General features: G+C 49.2%; 1 protein-coding gene across 1 annotated transcript; it reads left to right on the top strand.

Annotated features, from left to right (window-relative positions):
* The first annotated feature begins 1,569 nt into the window (after nucleotides 1–1,569).
* On the top strand, nucleotides 1,570–4,256 carry LOC123143554 (ribosome biogenesis regulatory protein homolog). The gene is made up of 7 exons (XM_044562502.1): nucleotides 1,570–1,899; nucleotides 2,367–2,418; nucleotides 2,508–2,636; nucleotides 3,188–3,305; nucleotides 3,421–3,607; nucleotides 3,700–3,813; nucleotides 3,898–4,256. The coding sequence occupies exons 1-7, from the start codon at nucleotides 1,630–1,632 to the stop codon at nucleotides 4,024–4,026; spliced, it is 999 nt and encodes a 332-aa protein (XP_044418437.1). The 5' UTR covers nucleotides 1,570–1,629; the 3' UTR covers nucleotides 4,027–4,256.
* The last annotated feature ends 20,245 nt before the right edge of the window (nucleotides 4,257–24,501 follow it).

Raw genomic sequence — 24,501 nt, 5'->3', positions numbered from 1 at the left:
CAATAGTGCAATTTGACTCCTCATTTTTACGGTACATTCTATTTGACCTAAGATGCAAACGGGTCAGTTTCATATGTAGGATATGTATATCGTTTTGTTTAGTTTACACATAGACTATAATAGCCTTGCACACACCACGGCTTACTAAAAAAAAATCATCGAATTTTCGTTGTAAAACTTTAATGTACTTTACTCCAGTTGGTCTCGTTCGACTATCATGCTTTTGGTCATGTTTTTTTTTGTATTTGACTGACACTTGTTCTATGCCTGGTCTTCCTTTTGGCTCTAAAACTATAGACGAGATTGAAATTTAAATGCTTAGAACTTGAAAACTATTGTATGTTGTTGAGTTTTGATTTTTTATTAATATAGATGTTAAATTAAAGTCGTAGGTACTCTTCATATGCATAGGAAAGTCAAATTTGTGCAAATCCGTTTTTGCGTACGGTTTTTATGGTACATATTCTGCCAGAACCTGCTCTGTATCATAAATATGTTTTAGGGGATACACTAAAAACCCTTTACGACACGAGATTTTATGGTATTTGCTACAGTTGCTCCTAGCAAAGAGAAAGCTTCCGAGGCAAGACGATAGTGCAACCTCATGTTTGTAGTAGCTACTAGATATCTACCAATGGATTGCGAAGGCACAAATTTTTCGTGTGTACTCACTTCGATTTACCTGTCATTTTATTATTAATGTGATTATTATATATAAAAATGGTAGTTAAACCATCATTGTTGATTTAAATTTTTGTTCAATAACTCAATAAGACATGGACTAGTTAAAGCAGTTCTCAAGAAAAAATTGGTGGAATTTTTTGATAAAACAAAGGAGAAAAAAGATGGATGTCAAAGCCCGACATAATGTTTAAGAAAAAAGAATAGGAAAGATTCTTCATTTGACATTCGGAGGATGAGATCTCCGTGTCCTGGTTCCACAAAATCGTCGAATCTGAAATTCAGCTCGTGATTTTGACTCGACACCTGAGATCGATGATCCACGAACTAGTCGGAAGGCGGTCTTGGCTCCACAACCGTGAGATGGGCATGAACAATGACCTATGCCGAGATGTAGACCTTTTATTTGACCTAAGATGTAGACAAACTAGTTTCATACGTGGCAAAGATATACTGTCTTGTTTAGTTTACACATAGGAGTATACTATAATAGGCATACACTAGAAAAAAAATCATAATCTTAAAAAAACTCATAAAGATAAATAAATTTTTATAACTAAAAAACAGGTTCACAAAGTTAAAAAAATATTCGTGTGTTTTCCAAAAGATGTAAACAAACATTTTTTAAAAATTAATATTTTTACAAAAAAGCTCAAATTTTAAAATAAGTTATTTTTATCACCCAATAATTATTTTTTAATCTATTTCAGCATACGGGGTTTTCAAAGGAAAATCGGTTGAAAAACATAAGGGAAAACAGAGGAAAATCGCAAAAAAAGGATTTTTGTTTTTGCTACAGAGGAGCGCTACATGAATGCCCTCGTGGGCCGGCCCACATCCCATCGCGACAGTGCGATTCGACGACAAATTGCCGCAGAACGCGTCGCGTAGGGGTTCCCACTCAAACCACCAACCCTAGCTCCGCACCCCCGCACCCTCGCCGCAGCCATGGCGGAAGAAGCCGCCGCCGCCGCCTCCGCGTCCGCCACCAACTTCGAGGTGGACCTGGGCCACCTCATGGCCTACGACCCCTCGCACCACCTCGCCGCCGGCGCCGCGTCGTCCCGGGCGGAGCTGCGGGACGAGTGCCTGCGGAAGGCCACGGAGCTCGCGCAGGCCGTCGCCAACGCCCTCTTCTCGCTGCCCGCCACCGAGGGCCGCGACGGCCCCGTCGTCCGCCTCCCGCCGCCCACCAACCGCCTGCCCCGCGAGAAGCATGTGAGAAGATTACATCTCTCTCCCTCCCCCTCGTACCATCTCTGCTCGCTAGTGTCGGACGATGTCGATCTGTTACTATAGTGAATATAATTACTGCTGCCTGCTGCTATTCTGCGAGTGCCGGAGTAGATTGGTGTGCCGTTTCTGTGGGACGCTGGCTGCTTAATTTTTCGAATTTTCATGCTGAAGATGTGGTGGAGTTGAAGTCCCTATGGACTATGGTGGAAATTGCTTCTTCAACATATGAAGAAATGATGTTACAGATGCGAGAGTAACCTACTGCCATGGAACTACAGCTAGCATATTACTGTAGTTGATTCTTTGCATGGATTCTAGTTTTACATTCTTGCTCTGGGCTGCTCGGTAAACATGACATCAAGCTGAATGGAGACCTGCTTTATCTTGATGCATGGATTCATTTTCAAACCGCAGAATGTCTAATCTTTATCTTTCTTTCATGTTACCAGTTACCAAGGCCAAAGCCTCCTACCAAGTGGGAGCAGTTCGCAAAGTCGAAAGGTGAACCTCTTATTCTCGCTGGCTTTCTGGGTGTTTTTTATTGGAAGAGTATTTGCTTCGGACTGTGTGTAACAGTAACATTCTTGTAGGGATTATCAAGCACAAGAAGAACAAGCGTGCATGGGATGAGCAAACTAATTCCTGGAAGCGGACGTATGGCTATGATCGTGTTAATGATGATAGGGACGTTCCCATCATTGAAGCCAAATTGACAGACGGTTAGCAACTTTGTCTTCTGTGTCTATGGCTGGTGAATCTTGTGTTGTAGCAACATTAGTAATCTTTTAGAGCTTTCCCTGGGCCAAGTACAAGTGACACAAACGCTTAACAGCCTGCATGCTTCTGCTTATGTACACTGATTTAATCCAGCTTTTACTTCAAATCTCCAATGCTCTTTTCATATATGACCAACTGAATCTAACGAGTCTTTGTTGTCAATGTAATTTGTTCTTAAATGTATATGTGTCTTGAAACCTATGGCTGCTGAATCATGTTTTGTAGAAAGATTAGTAATCTTTTCAAGCTTTCCCCATGCCCAATCGTAGTTATCATGAGCTGTGACATAAATGCTTAACAGCCTGCATGCTTCTGCTTTGTTCAATAATTTGGTTCATCTATCATTTTATAATTCCCAATGATCTTTCTCATTTTGTGACTGACACTGAATTTCTTGAGTCTTCATTATCAATGTAATTACTTCTCAAATTTATATGTTTCTTCAAACCTATTTGCATTCTGTTACCCTTTTAATCAAATATGATTTTTACAGAGCCTGGTGTTGATCCTTTTGCTCAAAGAAGGGAAGAGAAGAAGGGCAGGGTCGATAAACAAGAAAAGAACAGACTTGGGAATTTGAAGAATGCTGCAAAAGTTGGTGCTCTGCCAAGGTAATCCTTTCCTACTAGCTACTATAATCTGTATACCTGATGCACTATGTGTGTTATTCATTACATTAGCAACTCAAGTTTCTCATATAACAGCTTTCTGAAAAACATCATGCAGTCATATACAGCTCGCTGCCACGTCCGTGCCCATCACAGGAACTAAAGCTGATCTGCCAAGAAAAGCTAAGAAGGAAGACCTCGAGAATGTCGCTGGTATGGCTTCTGCAGCAACGGCTAGCGGTGGGAAGTTCGACAAAAAGTTGCCTGGCGAGAAACCTCTCAAGAAGGCTGGCAAAAACAGAAAGGTTTTTTCTCCTATGAACCTGTTTGCCTTTTGTAAATCCGCACGCCTTTGTAAGTTGATATTTTGGTTAGCTTAGCCGTTTCTTTTCTGCAGTTCCTCCCTGTTGTTGAAGGGAAAGGAATGGGCAACCTGGAGAAACAGCAAAACGACAAGATCCTGAACAGTCTACTGGCCAAGAACTTCGAGGAACCGTTGGATGTCAGCAAGGCAAGCTCCAGAATTCAGTATATGCACCACTCCCATTTGTCTAGTCCACCATCTAACAAGTGCTGTAAATAACTCTGATAACAGGCAATCACGATGTACAAGGTGAAGAAGGACAACAAGAGGAGGAAAGACAAGCAATCGTCGTCATCCGGATCAAGTAAGTTGAAGCCCCAGAAGAAAATCCACAAGAAATCTTCAAAGAAAACCGCTTAGGTGCACATCATCGTTGAGGCATGCCGTGCTGTAGGCGGCGAGCGCAGTTTCCAAGCATCAAGGAGTGCCTTGGCAAATTTTGTATGGTCATTGTCCTGTTTAAGTCCCAAGGGAGAAATATTGTTATCCCGGTTACTACTGGTTATGATATGACGCAAGAAGCTGAGTGCCGTGATGACATAGCTGTACACGTATTATATTTTCAGAAGTTCGGGAAATGTTTCTGGAAAGCTTTGTTGGCAATATAGTAATCAACCCAACACCAAAGAGATTTTTTTTTTGAAACGGAGGCAAAGATTGCCTCATCTATTAATTAAGCAAAAGAGAATTGTCCAGTTAATTATGGAAAACCGGGCAAAAATCAAAACAACAAGAGCCAAGCCCACTCTCATAGACTGAAACACACAGGGCAAAGCCCACCCTAATCGATGACAAGTCGACTTGCGGCTAGACAAGGTAGCTCCGACTCTGACAGAGATCTTAGCAGAACAAAACTTGGCATGACTGGCGCCACGGAAGATCGCCGAACGGGCCACCTACAGCCAGTCATCGTACACCACAGGGCACCGCTGCCGCAGCTTCGACTCCACAACAACAAGTAAACCGAGGCAAAATTGTGGACATGCCGGAGAAGAGCCGACTACCGCAACCATTGTCACGTCGCCATACCACCGCTCCCCTCGAGCAGCAACGCCGCACAACCCAGCTGCCCGCAGCGCACGCTGCTCAGGGCAACCGCTCGCAGACCACGAACGTCGCACCACATCCGGGGCCGCCACCCCGACGTAAAGTCAGACCGCCCCCTCTGGGGCGCATCGACCGAGCCGACACCCCTACCGCCCAAGCGGGACAAGGATGCCACCCAACCAATGTCGTGATAGAACCCTACCTCATAGAACTGCCACTCACATTGTTCCCGAGATCGCCATCTCGACGCACAATCAGAAACCACCCGGAGCCGCCGCCCTGACGTCCACTGTCCCCGACGACGAAGAGATCCGTGCAAACTCCAACATGCTGACTCTCCAAGACGATGCCTCAAAGAAGGAAACGACGTAGTCGTCGTCGTCGTCCGCTTCGACCATCCGAAGCAAGGGATTTCTCCCGGAGAGTTGTGTAATGGAGCTCCATGGCAACACCTTCAAGAAGGGGAACGACACCATGGCAATCACTACCGGAATAGGGGCCGGTGCCGACGGCCAAATGTATGCCGACGGCCACCGTCGGCCTACTCCTGGATATGCCTACAGCCGGACCCAGGCCGTCGGCGTACAGAGGCCGCCGGGCTATCCCGAGCTATGCCGACAGCCACCGTCGGCACTTATTTGCCGTCGGCTTAGACCCAGCCTACGCCTACAGTCGCCGTCGGCATATAATAGCCATCGGCATAGTTGCAGGCCCGGTGGCCCGCCCGTGACGTGCGGCTAACGGCGTCCGATCTATGCCGACAGCCAATGTTTTCGAGTCGACGGGTCGCTCGCGGCGGGGGGGGGGGGGGGGGGGCGACTCTAGACTAGTCGTGACTAGTCTAGACTCACAGTCGACGAGTCAACATGGCGACGAGTCGACGTGAGTTAAGCAGTAGGTAGTAGCTACATTAAGTAAATGCAACCACATTCAAATGCAAGGAAATAAGTTCAACACTTCAAGTCTTCAACACCAAAACATGAATGGCAGATTCAAATGCAAGAAAATAAGTTCAACACTTCAAATCTTCAAGCAATCAAGCCTCAAGCTCCATGTCTTCAAGCTGAAAATCGGTGTCTTCATCATCTGGTGATTCAACATCGTCTTCATCGCTGCTCTCCATGTCTTTGTCATATTATGCCGCTTCTAATTCAGCCCTCAACTCTTCATCATGCACAACCAGCCTTGTTCTTGCGTTGTTCCGAGTGTAGGTGATATAAGGGCCTATGAGTCGTGCAATAGACTCGCTAGGATCACCACGCGCTCTCCTAGGATAGTTGCGGCCTGCTAGAGAAGTTGACGCACCCATGGCTTCATCAACCTGAGACCAAAGTAGTGGTGTTTCACCGTCCATGACTTGAGCTTGATCTTCATGTACCATTTCAGCATTGATATCAACCCATTCATTATCCCATTCGAATTCTTCTAGGACAAGTGGACTAGATTTCTTTGCTTTAGAGCCTTGCTCACGCAGATTCTGAAACCTAGCTTCCATTTTCCGGTTGTACGAGACATATGATAGCTTGTTCAATCTCTTGTACTCTAGACGGTTTCTCCCTTTGGTGTGGATCTGCAAGCACACAAATATGTGAGAAGCTGCTACAATTATCCAATCAAACCAGCCAACTAATGGCTACTTACATGAGCAAATACACTCCAATTGCGCTCGCAGCCGGATGCTGAACAACAGACTAATGATTCGCTTTGCAAGAGTTTGGAGGTCAAAAGCAAGGCCACCATAAGCATTCCACCAAAGAACTACAAAATCAAGAAGTCCCACATTAAAGAGAAGGCCACAATAACCAGCAATTAGTGGAGTAATTGAGTTGAACAAGAAGACACAAGCTGCCATAAAATTTATATTTACGAGGGCTTTTTTGTCACGGTCTTTAATTGACAATGGCTTCGAGAAACATTCACTCCCCAGCTCATAGTCGTCAGCTTCCCTACTTATAGTTGTTTCCTGCTCATCATCGGGCACCATCTTCCATATCACATCATTGAACATTGAACGGAGACGGGAAGCTTTTCTTTTGTTGGACTCCTTAATGGCAAAGAATTTATTTGGGTTCAAGAACAAAGCAGCCCCATGTAGCTTTTGTTCCATCTGATTATCCCACCTCTTATCAACAATAGCTACCACTTGACCTAGGAGGTTTGGCTTATGTGTCAAAGCTTCCTTTATGCGTGTCTTTGCAAAATCCATGGCTGCCCACATTTCTGCCATAGCCGGAGTCTCATCACCATCAGCGATCCTCAAAGCTCTAAGAAGTGGTTGTGAAGCTCTCATGCAATGCTCCACCGATTGCCAAAATGACACGGAGATCACAGTTGCTTCAGCCGCCTTCCCTCCTTCGTTGTCCTTTAATCTGTTTGCATACCATTGTGGGCTAACAAAGAGAGTTTTCAATGTTTGCCTTTGCTTCCACATGCTTGCCAAAGTAAGGAATGACGTAGCAAAACGAGTTGCTCCAGGCCTCACAATTTCTTGCTTACCATTCAAGCTTCTCATTAAATCAAGAACCTTTCCATGGGCATAAATAAATCTGGTTGTTCTCTTTGCTTTAGCAATGCAACGGCTGAACTCTTTGATCTTCCCAATGTCCTCTAGCATAAGATCCAAACAGTGGGCAGCACAAGGTGTCCAATACATTGTAGGATACTTTTCCATTAGAAGTCTACCGGCTGCCTTGTAGTTAGACCCATTATCGCTAACTACTTGGACTACCAATTCAGGGCCAATTGCATCAATTTGTTCGCTCAACAGCTTTGCCACCAGATTTGCATCAACTGTTTCAGAAGAAACATTGGCTGTCCCTAAGAAGAAGGTACCTTCTGGACTATTGACGAGTAAATTGATCAAGTGCCGCCCGGTCATGTCCGTCCAGCCATCTGACATGAGTGAGCAACCATATTCTTTCCATGCAACTTCATGCTTCCCTTTCAAGTTGTCGGTCCACATCTTTGCCCTCTCAAGCAATGGTTCCCTCACTTGATGATAAGTAGGAGATATATAATCAGAGCCATACTGCCCTATAGATTCCAATAGAATCTCCCAACTCCTTGAATTGACAATATTGAGTGGAAGGCAATTCTCATACAAAAAGTCAGCTACATGACCATCTACATCATCTTTTTGCTCCTCTGTCTTCTTGTTGTAATCCTTCATATTCTTTTGAGTGCCCTTTGACATATGTCTATCGGCAACCACCTCTTCCGGTGTCTTCCGAATCCGATCTGCAATGGACTTTCCTTGCTTCTTTGCCACCGTCGCTGCCAAATGAGTAGTCCCCTCTGATTTCCTTTTCGTGGAGGCGTTGGAGTTGGAAGCTCTTGAACTTCCTGCACAGTTCTCTTGTTCAGCACCTTCTTCACCATCTTCTTCACCACCTTCATCTCCATCAAGATTTTTGAAACGGAATGAGTGAGTCTTCAAGTAGCCGTGCATCTCCTTTCGAATTGCAGGGGTTGTTTTGGTGCACATACTCACAATTGTAAACCCCCCAGCAAGGTGTTTCTTCATCCTACAAGGTCCAGAGGTAATTTGCTCGGCGCACAAATTACACTGCAGCAACAACCTCTTGTTAAGATCTGGCCAGAATGCATATTTCCATGCTGGATCCTTGCTCTTTGTTGGCCTCCTCTTAGGATCTTTGAATGGATCATAGTGCTCATCAGCTTCTTCTGCAGCTTGACCTGATCGAACAACTTGGGCTATCTCGGGCTGGGAGGACATGGTGCTTGCTATGAATCTGTGATATAAGGAAAGATAACTCCACTTAGTTGTTTTTTTTCACCAAATCAAGCCCTAAGCTACCTAGCAGAAACACTAGAGGTCCTCCCAGCAGCAGCAGCATCTAGATCAGAGCAAAAGGAAAAGAGAGGAAAAGGGATACATGATAGTACTTACCAAGTTACCAGGGGAGGAGCACACAGCAGCAGCAGAAGCAACCAGGGGAGGAGTGGAGGAGCACAACAGCAGCGGCATCAACCATGGGAGGAGTGGAGGAGCATAGCAGCAGCAACAACCAAAGGAGGAGGGAAGGAGCACAGCAGCAGCAACAACAGCCAGAGGAGGAGGGGAGGAGCACACCACCAGCAGCAACCAGGGGAGGAGGGAAGGCAGCCGCCAGGGAGAGGGTTAGGTCAGGGTGAGGGGGAATGGATCCTCTATAGGGTTTCCAGGGGTGGGATGGGCTGATGGGCCAAGCAAATACAGTTAAAAAAACACAGAACTGTTGGGGGCCCAAAATAAGTGAGTCGTTCGACTCAGACACAGCGACTAGTCGCTCGATTCATGCCAGGAGTCGAGTCGAGAGCCTGAGTCGCTCCTGCACTGGTGACTCGTCGACTAGTCGAGCGACTCGAAAACAGAGCCGACAGCCGAGACGGGCGGCCGTCGGCATAGATGCGCGTGCCACATCATCGATCCGAGGCGCACCGACCACCACCTATGCCGACGGCTGCCTTCGGCATAGATGCCACGTCACCGATCCACGGTGCGCCGTCCATCTGCCCCTGGCCTCATCTATGCCGACGGCTTTGCCGTCGGCATAGTTTTTTTTGCATTTCATATAATTTTTTGTTCTTTTACATATTATTATTTAATTAACTTACATGTAGCATGTGTTAATATAAGAATAAATACCTTACTTTTTGATTCTATACGGAGGGGTGTGACCCCCCTCACGGACGGCGCCGCCGGCGGCGGCCGACACCTCGAGGGGGAAACAGCCGCATTGGGTCTATACGGAGGGGACGTTGCTCCCAAGTGTTTATATGGGATGACCTACCACAACTGGGTGGTGTGGTGGCATGTCTGAAGAGGCGGCATGCGTCTCCGGGGTGTGGCCCCCCCTCACAGATGGCACCGCCGGCGGCACCTGGAGGGGGAAACGGACGCGTCGGGTCTACACGGAGGGGATGTAGCTGTGGGTTTGGCCCAGATGTTGCTCCCAGGTGTCCCTATGGGCTAACCTAACACAATCGGGTGGAGACGTCCACTGGTCAAAGCCCGTCCGTGGAAAGTCAAAGCACTAGATCTCGTGGTCAACCGCTCCAGGGTTAGGCGGGACGGGGGCCCTGGGGGTAGCAATGCCACCAGAGCGTTGCACCGGGCCCTCATACATGCGAGGTGGTGTGGTGGCATGTCTGAAGAGGTGGCACGCATCTCCGGGGTGTGGCCCCCCTCACGGATGACGCCGCCGCCGGCACCTGGAGGGGGGAAACAGACGTGTCGGGTCTACACGGAGGTGATGTAGCTGTGGGTTTGGCCCGGATGTTGCTCCCAGGTGTCCCTCTAGGCTGACTTAACACAACTGGGTGGAGAGGTCCACTAGTCAAAGCCCGTCCGTGGGAAGTCAAAGGGCTAGATCTCGTGGTCAACCGCTCCAGGGTTAGGCGGGACGGGGGCCCTGGGGGGGGGGTAGCAATGCCACCGGAGCATCGTACCGGGCCCTCATACATGTGGGGTGGTGTGGTGGCATGTCTGAAGAGGCGGCACGCGTCTCCGGGGTGTGGCCCCCCTCACGGACGGTGATGACACAGTAGTAGACGTTCTGCGGTAACGGTGCAGCGTGAATATTATTAAATACTCGGAGCGGGATAAAATCATGAGTTTTTTACACGACGTGGGCACATGTGCTATAGGAATGATGGTAATTTTTTGTAATTTTCGGTGATGGAGAAGTATCCGAACACTTCCCTCTACGCTGATTGCCCTTCGCATGTCTACGACTGTGGCCGGCAGCCTCCGGGGGCTAGTATGCCGCCAATCTTGCGTACGTGGCCTCTCACAAGTCTGAAAGTGTTGTGGCGGTTGCAAACGCCCAGCACGCGTCTCCGGGGTGTGGCCCCCCTCACGGACGGCGCCGCCGCCGGCACCTGGAGGGGGGGAATGGACGCGCCGGGTCTACACGGAGGGGATGTTACTATGGGTTTGGCCCGGATGTTGCTCCCAGGTGTTCCTATGGGCCGACCTAACACAACCGGGTGGAGAGGTCCACTGGTCAAAGCCCGTCCATGGAAAGTCAAAGGGTTAGATCTCATGGTCAACCGCCCCAGCGTTAGGTAGGACGGGGGCCGTGGGGGGGGGGGGAGGTAGCAATGCCACCGGAGCATCGCACTGGGCCCTCATACATGCGGGGTGGTGTGGTGGCATGTGTGAAGAGGCGGCACGCGTTTCCGGGGTGTGGCCCCCCTAATGGACGGCGCCGCTGCCGGCACCTGGAGGGGGGAAACGGACGCGTCGGGTCTACATGGAGGGGATGTTGCTGTGGGTTTGGCCTGGATGTTGCTCCCAGGTGTTCCTATGGGCTGACCTAACACAACCGGGTGGAGAGGTCCACTGGTCAAAGCCCGTCCGTGGAAAGTCAAAGGGCGAGATCTCGTGGTCAACCGCCCCAGCGTTAGGCGGGACGGGGGCGCTTGGGGGGGGGGATAGCAATGCCACCGGAGCGTCGCACCGGGCCCTCATACATGCGGGATGGTGTGGTGGCATGTGTGAAGAGGCGGCACGTGTCTCCGGGGTGTGGCCCCCCTCACGGACGGCGCCTGCGGGCTAGATCTCTTGGTTAACCGCCCCAGCGTTAGGCGGGACGGGGGCCCTGGGGGGGATAGCAATGCCACCGGAGCGTCGCACCGGGCCCTCATACATGCGGGGTGGTGTGGTGGCATGTGTGAAGATGCGGCACGCGTCTCCGGGGTGTGCCCCCCCCCTCACGGCCGTCGCCGCCGCCGGCACCTGGAGGTGGGAAACGGACGCGTCGGGTCTACACAAAGGGGATGTTGTTGTGGGTTTGGCCCGGATGTTGCTCCCAGGTGTTCCTATGGGCTGACATTACACAACCGGGTGGAGAGGTCCACTGGTCAAAGCCCGTCCGTGGAAAGTCAAAGGGCTAGATCTCGTGGTCAACCGCCCTAGCGTTAGGTGGGACGGGGGCCCTGGGGGTAGCAATGCCACCGGAGCGTCGCACCGTGCCCTCATACATGCAGGGTGGTGTGGTGGCATGTCTGAAGAGGCGGCACACATCTCCGGGGTGTGACCCCCCTCACGGCCGCCGCTGCCGGCACCTGGAGGGGGGAAACGGACGTGTCGGGTCTACACGGAGGGGATGTTGCTGTGGGTTTGGCCCGGATGTTGCTCCCAGGTGTTCCTATGGGCTGACCTAACACAACCGGGTGGAGAGGTCCACTGGTCAAAGCCCGTCCGTGGAAAGTCAAAGGGCTAGATCTCGTGGTCAACCGCCCCAGCGTTAGGCGGGACGGAGGCCCTGGGGAGGGGGGGGGGTAGCAATGCCACCGGAGCATCGCATCGGGCCCTCATACATGCGGGGTGGTGTGGTGGCATGTCTGAAGAGGTGGCACGCGTCTCCAAGGTGTGACCCCCTCACGGACGCTGCCGCCGCCGGCACCTGGAGGGGGGAAATGGATGTGTCGGGTCTATACGGAGGGGATGTTGCTGTTAGTTTGGCCCGGATGTTGCTCCCAGGTGTTCCTATGGGCTGACCTAACACAACCGGGTAGAGAGGTCTACTGGTCAAAGCCCGTCCGTGGAAAGTCAAAGGGCTAGATCTCGTGGTCAACAGCCCCAACGTTAGGCGGGACGGGGCCCCTGGGGGGTAGCAATGCCACCGGAGCGTCGCACCGGGCCCTCATACATACGGGGTGGTGTGGTGGCATGTCTGAAGAGGCGACACACGTCTCCGGGGTGTGGCCCCCCTCACGGACGGCGCCGCCGCCGGCACCTGGAGGGGGGGGGGGATCGGCCGTGTCGGGTGTACACGGATGCAGACTGCAAATAAAAAACACCGGCATCCATCATGGAAAATGGACGATTACTCTGAAACCTTCAGTGCCCGAAAACCGGACCGGTGCCCGGGCACCGAAAGTTTCAGAGTAACTGTTCGTTTTCCATCGGCATAGTTTGCCACGTGGCATCTTGTGCTGCTGCAAAAAATTGCTATCTATGCTGTTGCAAAAAAGATGTTATCTATGCTGCTGCAAAAAAAAGATGCTATCTATGCCGACGGCATAGCCGTCAGCATAGTTTGCCACGTGGCATCTAAAACTATGCCGACGGCGCTGTCGGCATAGATTACCTTATCCCCTCGCGGCGCCCCTCTCCTCCACTCATTTTCCCCCACCCCCTGCGCCTCCCAACCCGCATCGGCGCCGCCACGCGCCTCCACCCGCCCACGCTGCCGCCTCCTCCACACCCGCGCCGCCGCCGTCGCATCCAACCCGGCCCAGCCCCGCCGTCGCCGCCGAACCCCGCACCGCCTCGCCTCCACCCCGGCCCAGCCCCGCCCTGCCTATCCAACCCCGCGCGCCCCGACCTCCCTGCCGGCCGCACCGCCGTCCCGGCCTCCTTCCTACCCCACCGCCGCCCCGACCACCCCGCCTCCTCCTCGACCCTGCGCGGCGCCGGCGGTGGTCCCAACCACGGCTGGCCGCGGCTCTCGCCGGCCCACGCCCCTGCTGTGTTGGCCGGGCTTCTCCGGCCGGCCCACGCCCCTGCTGTGTTGGCCGGGCTTCTCCGGCCGGCCCAGCCCCGCCCCGGCCCTCCCGTCCCCTCCACCGCCGCCCCTGCCTTCAACTCCACCACCGCGACGCCCCTTTGCCCGGTGAGCTAACACTCCTTTGTTTATTTTTTCATTTTTTGCATTATTTAGCTACTGTTGGATGTATGAATGGATGCATGGATGGATGTTGGATGTTGTTGGTTGCTAGATGGATGAATGTTGTATGTGTCTTAGATGGATGGATGAATCTCGGCAAAATGAATTATTTTGCTACGGTTAGGTTGCTAGATGGATGAATCTCGGCAAAATGGATTATCATAGTTAAAAAAGCAACTTGAGTCACTTAGTTTATAAAATTGTTAACGAATATTTTATTTTTAGTTTTTGATGTTGTTAAGTAGGTATGTGAGATGTGCTTCAAATTTGGGATATGATAAGTGGTTATTTCATCATGATGATCTTGCTAAAAAAATTGATGTGTCAATGCTTAATGTGAGGTGATGACCTAAATTGGGATATGATAAGTGCTTCCAAATTTGACACTTGACAAAATATGATTTTTCTTTATAGTTTAAAGTGTCACCGCTTAATGTGAGGTGATGACCTAATTTTTTTTTCACTCGGTGTAATTAACAGGATTTGTGGTGTTCCATCTCCGTGGAGTGATCGTCGACGTTGGAGGTGTTGGTCCACGATCATCCCTCTCCTTTGATCGACTACATCGTCTACATCGGAGGGTGAGCAACAATTCCATGACCTCGTCAGTACATTAAATTTTCACATCAAGTCGCGTAGCCTAGGCGTCTCCCATCCGAAAGGGTTGGATCAATAAATATGCATTCAATTGCATATTTATCACCGCAGCTCTTTCGGATTGTCCAACATTTTTCACGGACAGCCCGAGGATGTGTAGATTGGGTACGTTGTCCATGCTCTACCCCATTCCGAAATAGGATTTCGGCGGCACCTCCCCGTTGTTCTCCGGATGCACATTCTCTCGGCATTTTGCCGAGACGTGTATTTGGAGAACAGCGGGGAGGTGCTGCCGAAATTTTGTCTCGGAATGGGATAGAGCATGGACAACGTACTCAATCTACACATTCTCTGGTGGGATTAGGACCCATCTTTACCTATTAGAGATGTAGGTGGATTAAATGTCGTTTCTCGCCAACCCTGTAAAAAACAAAATATTGATGTGAGTAATTTAAATGAATCCTCAATTTTTTTGTGTGGCTTACAATAAAGCAGAGATGGAGATAATCAGTGGATATGTAGTGGGTTTTTCCATCGGAATCAAGTAACAACAGAGTGGGTCGAGAAAACTAATGTGTTTTTGAAAGAGATATTCCGTAGTCCAATGAGGATTGTGCCAGAATGCCCGTGTGCCAAATGTAAGAGACGTATGCGCAGAGATAAGAGTGAGATGACTAAGCACCTTCGCACGCATGGATTTATGCCCAACTTTAATATGCCGATAAACTTTGCCCAGCGGGACCGTGGTAGAGAGGAGGTGATATGGCAACGCGTCGCTGGTTATGAGGGCGATGGGGTTAGAGACATGCTAGATGATGTCTTTGCTGCACAGCCGACACCTCCGTCACATTTAGCGAATGAACCAGAGGAGCTGGAGGAAACCGCAAAGGCCTTCCTGGATATCTTGGCCTCGTCAAAGAAACCTCTTTATGAGGGTGCCAAGCTCTCTGTGCTGGATGCCATCTCGCAACTGATGGCAGTCAAGGCTGAGTACGGTTGTAGCCGAGGTTGCTTCGAAGCATTTCTGGGAGTATGGGCTAATAGCCTGCCTGAGGGCCATGAACTGCCGAAAACCATGTACGCTATGAATAAAATCATGAAGCATAGAGGCAACGACTTACCTTGAGCAGGGAGCAGTTCATGAAGGTAACTATTACCAACTTTTCATTGTTTCAAGCAGTCAATTATATGTTTCGTGCTCACATGTCATGCTTCCAAAATTTGCATAGGTTATTCCTCGTTGGTGCTATGGAAAGGATGACGAATGGGCGACTTTGGTGGATAGGTGGCTCGGCGACGATGCAGAGTTTGCTGCCAAGAGCAGCAAGGCCGGGGCTAACCATGGAAAAGACGGGACACACGGCCAAGGAAACAGGAACAACTGGGGCTTCAAGGCCATGAGGGTATATCTATATGCATGATGCATTTTTGTTCTTCTTTACCGTCATGTTCTTATGTATGGTTAACTTCTGTTTGACGTTGCAGGAGGACAAGTTGAAGAGGCCGCTCTCAGACATTGAGTCGTGGAAGCTGGCCCACGAGCGGAGTGATCGCAAGGACGACGAGAGCCAGTACTATGGCAAGACCGAGGAGCACATGGAGTCTTACACTCAACATTTTCAGAGGTTGCATCCAGATGTTCCTGACGTCGCCCAGTCTCAGATCGACAGCACGGCGGTGGTGGCCATCCAGGGGAAGTCCCATGGCCGGTATCCGTGTTTCGATGGCTTGATCACTCCTTCGGTCTCGTACACACGGCTTCGGGCTACCAACCCGAGCCCGTTAGAGAGTACGGGGCGTTCGCAGCCTCCCTTAGCCCGCCAGCATGCTGTAAGTACTTCCCCTTTATCTACTTTCTCTCTAACTTTCTCAGTTTATTTTCAGCATTGCTCACTTAGAAACAACCTAAATTTTGTAGGCATATAAGGCCTTTGTCGAGCATAGGAATCTCGAGGTGCGGGAGTACTTGCAACGACTGAAGGCAAACAATGATTACAACCGTCAGATGATGACGGTTAGTTTTGCCTCTTAAAACCAAGCTAAATTTTTGCACTTTCATTCCTTCTGACCTTCTAGTTTGCTTGTTTAACTAACATCCAGGCTATGTTGGCATCTTGGAGTAACCACACGGATCCACCACAAATGGGACCCCCACCACCACCTGCGGGAGAACCCCCACACGTGCCCACATTCGATGAATGGGTGGCACTAGGTAGTGATAGTCCGGTTAGTACATTTGCCTAACTACACAAACTATTTCTCATTCATTCAACACTATCATGTCGTATTTACCGTTAGAATCTTCTCTCAAACATGTAGGGGACTGGTGGCTCGACTCCTGCTTCGTCGACCCCTGTCACTCCGATCTGGAAGAGTGGTGCTGGTCTTCGCGGTGGCGGTTTTGGCGGTGGTGGTTTTGGCGATGGTGGTTTTGGCGGTGGTGGTCTTGGCGGTGGTGGTTTTGGCGGCGGTGGTCTTGCCTGATGTCGATGATGATACCCATGCATGTGGTCGTCCGGCCATACCTTTCATGTTCCTACTTGTTAGTTTCTTTAGATGACGATGATGATGTTCCATGTCTTGCACTACTTATGTTCATGAAGTTTCGCCGATGATGATCTTTAGATGATGAATTTGAGTATGTTTAAATGATGATGATGATCTTGAGTATCTTTAGATGATGAACTGTCATATTTCTGCATATCCCATATTTTCTGGTTTGAAATGCTGTCAAAATGAATTGAAACAGAGAAAACAGGGAAAATAAAAAACAACACAGATCTATGCCGATGGCAAAGCCGTCAGCATAGATATGCCCAGGACTGCCCAGTGGCTGCCATGTGGCAGGGATATGCCGACGGCCAAGCCGTCGGCATAGATTTTCATCTATGCCGACGGCTTGGCCGCCGGCATATCCGTGGTTTGTCAACGCTTTTGACGGCGCCGTTCGTTGCTATCAGGTGAAAATCACTGCCGACGGCGATGATATGCCGACGGCCGTACGGAAGCCGTCGGCATATGTGCCTATGCCGACGGTCTGACACATCTACGCTGACGTGATCTATGCCGACGGCTGCCGTTGGCATAGACCTAAGCCGACGAAAAATGGCCTATGCCGACGGCCGGGGGCCATCGGCTTAGAGGGGGAGTCCGGTAGTGAATGGCGCCGTTGTTGCCGGCACTGACCGGCACTGACCCAAGGTCAGTGCTAGACTTTCGCTTGAGCTCCTTCACACCTCCGAATCCGAGCAGATCCGAAGCACTGCACAACGCACAATCCCCATGGTATTTGATGTCTGAGCACAAGCCATAATTAGTCCGAGTTAAGTAAAGAGTCTCTATGCTTTGCCAACCCCATGCATAACACAATGCTATATCTCTCTTGTGACCGTGAACCCTATATGAATAGTAAAATAAAAATACCAGGAAAATAAAAAAACCGGGATTGCTAGATCTCAGCCCTATATGAATAGTAAAATAAAAAATACCAGGAAAATAAAAATTGGGATTGCTAAATAGACTTAACCAAGTCTCAACATATGCTATATTTGTGAGATCTTACATGGAGATCTGTGCAAAAAAATCTTTAAAAATATTTCTTTCTTCTTTTTATATGTTCTCTCCCAAGTCTCAGAATTCTAACCGCATGCACAAAAAATATCTGAAAATTCATGGTGTTAAACATGATCAATTGTAACACCCACGATGCGGCTATATCTCCCACGTGTCGAGGCACGACTTAGAGGCATAACCGCATTGTGGTTTTGTCGCAAGAAGGGTCATCTTCACACAATCCCATGTAATGAACAAGACTGGGATAAAGAGTTGGCTTACAATCGCCACTTCACACAATACATAATTAAATCATACATCAATCAGAGTACACACATAGGTCCGACTACGGAACCAAAAGAAAAGAAGACAACCCAACTGCTAGATCCCTGATCGTCCCAACTGGGCTCCACTACTGATCAACAAGAAAAGAAACAACACAACGGACAAGATCTTCATCGAGCTCCCACTTGAGCTCAGTTGCGTCACCTGCACTGGTATCTTCGGCACGTGCAACTGTTTTGGAAGTATCTGTGAGTCACGAGGACTCAGCAATCTCACACCCGCGAGATCAAGACTATTTAAGCTTAAGGGTAGGAAAGGGGAAGGTGGTGAGGTTGCAGCAGCGACTAAGCATATATGGAGGCTAACATACGCAAATAAGAGCGAGAAGAGAAGCAACAGAACGGTCGTCAACTAGTAATGATCAAGAAGTGATCCTGAACTCCTACTTACGTCAAACATAACCCAGAAACCGTGTTCACTTCCCGGACTCCGCCGAGAAGAGACCATCACGGCTACACACGCGGTTGATGCGTTTTAATTAAGGTCAAGTGTCAAGTTCTCTACAACCGGATATTAACAAATTCCCATCTGCCACATAACCGCGGGCACGGCTCTCGAAAGTTTATACCCTGGAGGGGTGTCCCAACTTAGCCCATCATAAGCTCTCACGGTCAACGAAGGATAAACCTTCTCCCGGAAAGACCCGATCAGTCTCGGAATCCCGGTTTACAAGACATTTCGACAATGGTAAAACAAGACCAGCAAAGCCGCCCGAGTGTGCCGACAAATCCCGATAGGAGCTGCACATATCTCGTTCTCAGGGCACACCGGATAAGTCAAACTACGAGTAAAACCAGACCTCGAGTTTCCCCGAGGTGGCCCCGCAGGCTGCTCGGTTCGGACCAACACTCGAAGGAGCACTGGACCGGGGGGGTCTAAAATTAAGATGACCCTTGAGTCTGCAGAACCCAAGGGAAAAAGGGATAGGTGGTAGCAAATGGTAAAACCAAGGTTGGGCCTTGCTGGAGGAGTTTTATTCAAAGCGAACTGTCAAGGGGGTCCCATAAATCACCCAACCGCGTAAGGAATGCAAAATCAAGGAACATAACACCGGTATGACGGAAACTAGGGCGGCAAGAGTGGAACAAAACACCAGGCATAAGGCCGAGCCTTCCACCCTTTACCAAGTATATAGATGCATTAATTAAATAAGAGATATTGTGATATCCCAACAGAGTTCATAAAAACCATGTTCCAACAAGGAACAAACTTAATCTTCACCTGCAACTAGCAACGCTATAAGAGGGGGCTGAGCAAAGCGGTAACATAGCCAAACAACGGTTTGCTAGGAAGGGTGACAAAGGTTAGAGGTGGTTTCATGGCAATTTGGGAGGCATGATATAGCAAGTGGTAGGTAGCGCAACATAGCGATAGAGCGAACAACTAGCAAGCAAAGATAGAAGTGATTTCGAGGGTATGGTCATCTTGCCTGAGATCCCGCTAGGAAGAAGAACGAGTCCATGAAGAAGACAAACGAACGTAGTCGAACGAATCCTCACAACTCCGGAACGAAACCGAAGGTAATGAGAGAAGCAACCCGGAAAGAAACAAACAACATAGTAAACAACCACCACATACACATGGCATGATGCAAAAACAAATATGATGCATGTCCGGTTTAATGAGGCATGGCATGGCAAAGTGCAACAAACAACACTACAAATTAAGTGGAGCTCAATATGCAACGAGTTGCATATTGACGAAACACCACATCAATTATTTAGTTCTCTCTCGGTTATGTACCCAACAATATTAAATGTTATTAAACATGGCAAGGGGGTGAAGCATATGGAAACTACCTATTTTAGGCAATTTAAATGAGGCCGGAACAACAAACAACAATTCCGGAAAATCCTCACATGCATATTTTGAATTTGCTACTGTTCTGCCATAAACATAATTTTAATGTTGTTAAACAGCAAAATGAAGTGCACCATGTTAATCTATGCATTTTTCTACCCCATTTACATATAAAGTTTATTAAATTCTGAGTTACGGTTAATTAGTTATGAAATAAATCATTTTAGCATGTTATTTGAGCAAATTTAAACAAACAACATTTTAAACAATTTTAACATGGGTGAAAGTTGCAAAATATTAATCTACACAAAATTCTAAGCATTTTTACATGTTTAAAACATTTTAATCAGATGCACGGTTTGTGAGTTATTACATGCATGATGTCTAGGGGTTTTCTGCAAATCTGTAATACTCTGGATAATGGAAAAAAAATCACAGATCTGGGAAAAAAACTACACGGGCCGAAACTGGCTGGGCCAAAAGTGCACATGGGCGAACAGTGGCTGGGCTGAGGCTCACCAGAGGGCCTTGGGCCGCTGGTGGAGCTGGGCTGGACGCAGAGTGGGCCTTGGCGCGGCTTGGCTGGCGGGCCACGTGGAGGACGACGGGTCAACGGGCACGGGCGAATCGAGCAGGAGGAAGCGCTCGTTCGTCTCAGTCTCGCACGAGAGGAAGCAGGCGGCAGCAGAACTTGCAGGGGAGCCCGGAGATGAGGGCTTGGGGAGGGGCGGCGCGATGCAGGAGGCACCGGCAGCGGAACTTGGCGAGGCGACGGAGGCAGGGCTTGCCGGCGGCGTGGCCGGATGCGGAGGTCAACGCGGGCGCGCTCGATCCCGACCTGCTGCTCGAAGCAGGGGAAGCAGCGGCCGCGGCAGGCGAACTCTGCGGCGGCGGCTCCTTGCTGCAGCAGCTACAGGGAGAGAGAGAGATGTGAGCTGAGAGAGAGAAGGAGAGGAAAAAGGGAAGGGCGGAGGGGAGCAGAGGGGCGGCATGGAGTCGAGGTCATGGTCACAGAAGCCTCGGGCGAGCTCCTCTCGCGCTCGAGGATGGAGGCTGCTGCCTCGGTCCTATCCGGATCGAGCGGGCCGGCTGGATCCGTGCAGGGGCCCGAGGAAGGAGATGGCCGAGGCGCTCGGAGCAGAGGAGGCGATTGCCTCGGGCGCGGCTGGAGGGCGAAGAAGCAGGAGACGCGCACGGGGAGGCGGCTGCTGCTCGGAGGCTCGGCGAGGGGTGGATGAGGGCGACGCCCTCGTGGTTGAGGTCACTGGTGGTGGTGCTCCGGTGGCCTGCCGGTTCTTCCGACGAGCGGCGCGGGGACGAGGAGGGGAACGGCGGGGAGCTTGATGCAGCGGCCATGGTGTTCTCCTGTGAGCGAAAACAGAGAGAGGGAGGGGGAGATCGTGAGAAAGAGAGGTAGAGAAGCAGGAGGGGAAAAAGAGCGGGGCTATCGGGGCACTCATCTGCTGGTGGTACTCTTCGGCGGAGGGAGCTCCGGAGGTCGGCCGGCGACGGGTGAGACGAGGTGAGGAGGAGGCGCTCGGGACATGAGCAGAGGAGGCTGGGGTTGTGGATGGATCTGAAATCGAGGGATGAAGGTGGTTGGCTCGGTGGGGAAAAACGAGGAGGAGACCAGGTGGGCGGCGGCGGCGGCTGGACAGGGGAGGATCCCTAGAAAATAGGTTTGGTCTAAAAATGGACACGGAGGTCTATATATAACAAGTGAATTTTGATAGGGGCATTTGGTCCCTCTGATTAAAATCGGACGATCGAGAAAATAATAGGTAGGGAGTCCAAATAAGAAAACGGAGATGTTTTGTAGATGTTTGGGGATGATCCGGATCCAACGGTGACAACAACCCGGGTCGGGTTCGTGGAAATTCCGGACGCGCGAGAGGGGTCTATGCACTGCGCAAGGAGGGGTTAGACGGTCACGGTCAAGAGGAAAGCGAAAAATTCGATAGGTCTGAAATGGTCAACGCAGGCAAGGCGATCCGAGGGAAGGTGATGAAGGCAAAGGGAGAAACGTCAAAGACGAGCGAATGCAAGTTTTAAAACATGACGGCAACGAAGTGCCGATGCAATGCAAATGATGCAATGATGAATGCAACACACAAATAAAACACACGCCGAACACGAAAAACATGGAAGGCTTCTGGAGTGTCGGTCTCGGGGCGTTACATCAATCATTCTAGAACCAGTTGCTGCTACTAATCATTCATTACAACCATACCAAGAGAAAGCCATTTGATCTAGAACCACTTGATCATGCCCGACTTTACCTAACACCAATTCATTTAGCACCACTTCAGGTCTTCATCATTAAAAACACACACAACACCATCACCAGCTTCAGCACAAACAAAATTTCTCTACCTAATACAACTAGCATAGCAGCCTGCTGCTTGGTAGCTAAAGTCCTCCCACTATAGCTGCCAAAATTAGCTCTGCATGCACCTCTACCTGCAATGCCTCAATCGGTACATTCATTCCTCCTCCTCTCAAACTCTTTCATTTTGTCCTGTGTTACACCTATTGCATACATAGCAGCATCACCAACAAGGACCCTTGTACCAAACAGATGCTCCACATACTCTAGCTTCCAGCGCCAAAAAGCACAGGTGACCTATTTAGCAAACAAGAAAATTATACAACTTTTAAACTAGTGAGAACCATAACAAATAAACACTCACATTGAACTTATGGAGCAACATTACTCCATAGAGCAAACATATGAACTAGACATGAATCATACAAAGTGCTAGGCGTCTACAGGGATTTGGGAACTAGGGATTTGGCGACGGGAGCGAGGCGAGAGCTGGTCAGGCTCGGGTGACCGTGAACCATATACGAATAGTAAAAAAAGTGCCAAGAAAATAAAAAATCAAGATTGTCAAGTCTCAACTGATGCTATTTGTGATATCTTACATGAAGATTCGTGCAATTTTTCTTTAAATTTTCTTCTTCTTTTAATATGTTCTCTCACTCAACTGAGACTTGGTTAAGTCTCAGCTAACTGAATCTATGTGTCAACACAAAATATCTGAAAATTCAGAATGTTAAACCTGATCGATCATCCTAGAACCACTTGCTACTACTAATCGTTCATTACAACAATACCAAGAGAAAGCCATTTCATCTAGAACCACTTGATCATGCACGACTTCACCTAACACCAATTCATCTAGCACCACTTCAAGTTTTCATCATTAAGAACACACACAACACTTACCATCACCATCAAACAAATTTCTCTACCTAATCCAACTAACACAGCAGCCTCCTACTTGGTAGCTAAATTCCTCTCACTATAGCTGCCAAAATTAGCTCTGCATGCAGTGCCTCTACTTGCAATACCTCTACTGGTACATTCATTCCTCCTCTCAAACTCTTCCATTTTGTCCTCTGTTGCACCTATTGCATCCGCAACAACATCGCCAACAAGGACCCTTGTACCAAACAGATGCTCCACATACTCTAGTGAAGGAAATATGCCCTAGAGGCAATAATAAAGTTGTTATTTATATTTTCTTATATCATGATAAATGTTTATTATTCATGCTAGAATTGTATTAACCGGAAACTTGATACATGTGTGAATACATAGACAAAACAGAGTGTCCCTAGTATGCCTCTACTTGACTAGCTTGTTAATCAAAGATGGTTAAGTTTCCTAGCCATAGACATGTGTTGTCATTTGATGAATGGGATCACATCATTAGAGAATGATGTGATGGACAAGACCCATCCGTTAGCTTAGCATAATGATCGTTTAGTTTTATTTCTATTGCTTTCTTCATGACTTATACATGTTCCTCTGACGATGAGATTATGCAACTCCCGAATACCGGAGGAACACCTTGTGTGCTATCAAACGTCACAACATAACTGGGTGATTATAAAGATGCTCTACAGGTGTCTCCGATGGTGTCTGTTGAGTTGGCATAGATCGAGATTAGGATTTGTCACTCCGTGTATCGGAGAGGTATCTCTGGGCCCTCTCGGTAATGCACATCACTATAAGCCTTGCAAGCAATGTGACTAATGATTTAGTTATGGGATGATGCATTACAGAACGAGTAAAGAGAATTTCCGGTAACGAGAATGAACTAGGTATGAGGATACCGACGATCGAATCTCGGGCAAGTAACATACCGATGACAAAGGGAACAACGTATGTTATTATGCGGTTTGACCGATAAAGATCTTCGTAGAATATGTAGGAGCCAATATGAGTATCCAGGTTCTTCTATTGGTTATTGACCGGAGATGTGTCTCGGTCATGTCTACATAGTTCTTGAACCCGTAGGGTCCACACGCTTAACGACCGATGACGATTTCTATTATGAGTTATGTGATTTGATGTACCGAAGTTTGTTCAGAGTCCCGGATGAGATCACGGACATGACGAGGAGTCTCGAAATGGTCGAGACATAAAGATTGATATATTGGACGATGTTATTCGGACACCGGATGAGTTCCGAGAGGTACCGGATAATTATCGGAGTGCCGGAGGGTTATCGGAACCCCTCGGGGGAACTAATGGGCCTTGATGGGCCTTAGTGGGAAGAGAGGAAGGGCCACAAGGGGCTGGCCACGCGCCCCCCTTGGGTCCGAATTGGACTAGGGGAAGGGGGCGGCTCCCCCCTTTCCTTCCCTTCCCCCTCTTCCTTCCTTCCTCCCCCTTCCTCCAGGTGGAATCCTACTAGGACTTGGAGTCCTAGTAGGACTCCCTTCTCCTGGCGTGCCCTACAGGGGCCGGCCGGCCTCCCCCTCCCCTCCTTTATATACGGGGGCAGGGGCGCACCCTAGAACACAC

Source organism: Triticum aestivum, chromosome 6D, assembly GCF_018294505.1.
Source record: "Triticum aestivum cultivar Chinese Spring chromosome 6D, IWGSC CS RefSeq v2.1, whole genome shotgun sequence".
NCBI classification, from domain to species: Eukaryota; Viridiplantae; Streptophyta; class Magnoliopsida; order Poales; family Poaceae; genus Triticum; species Triticum aestivum.
This window is presented reverse-complemented; position numbering and strand designations above follow the sequence as displayed.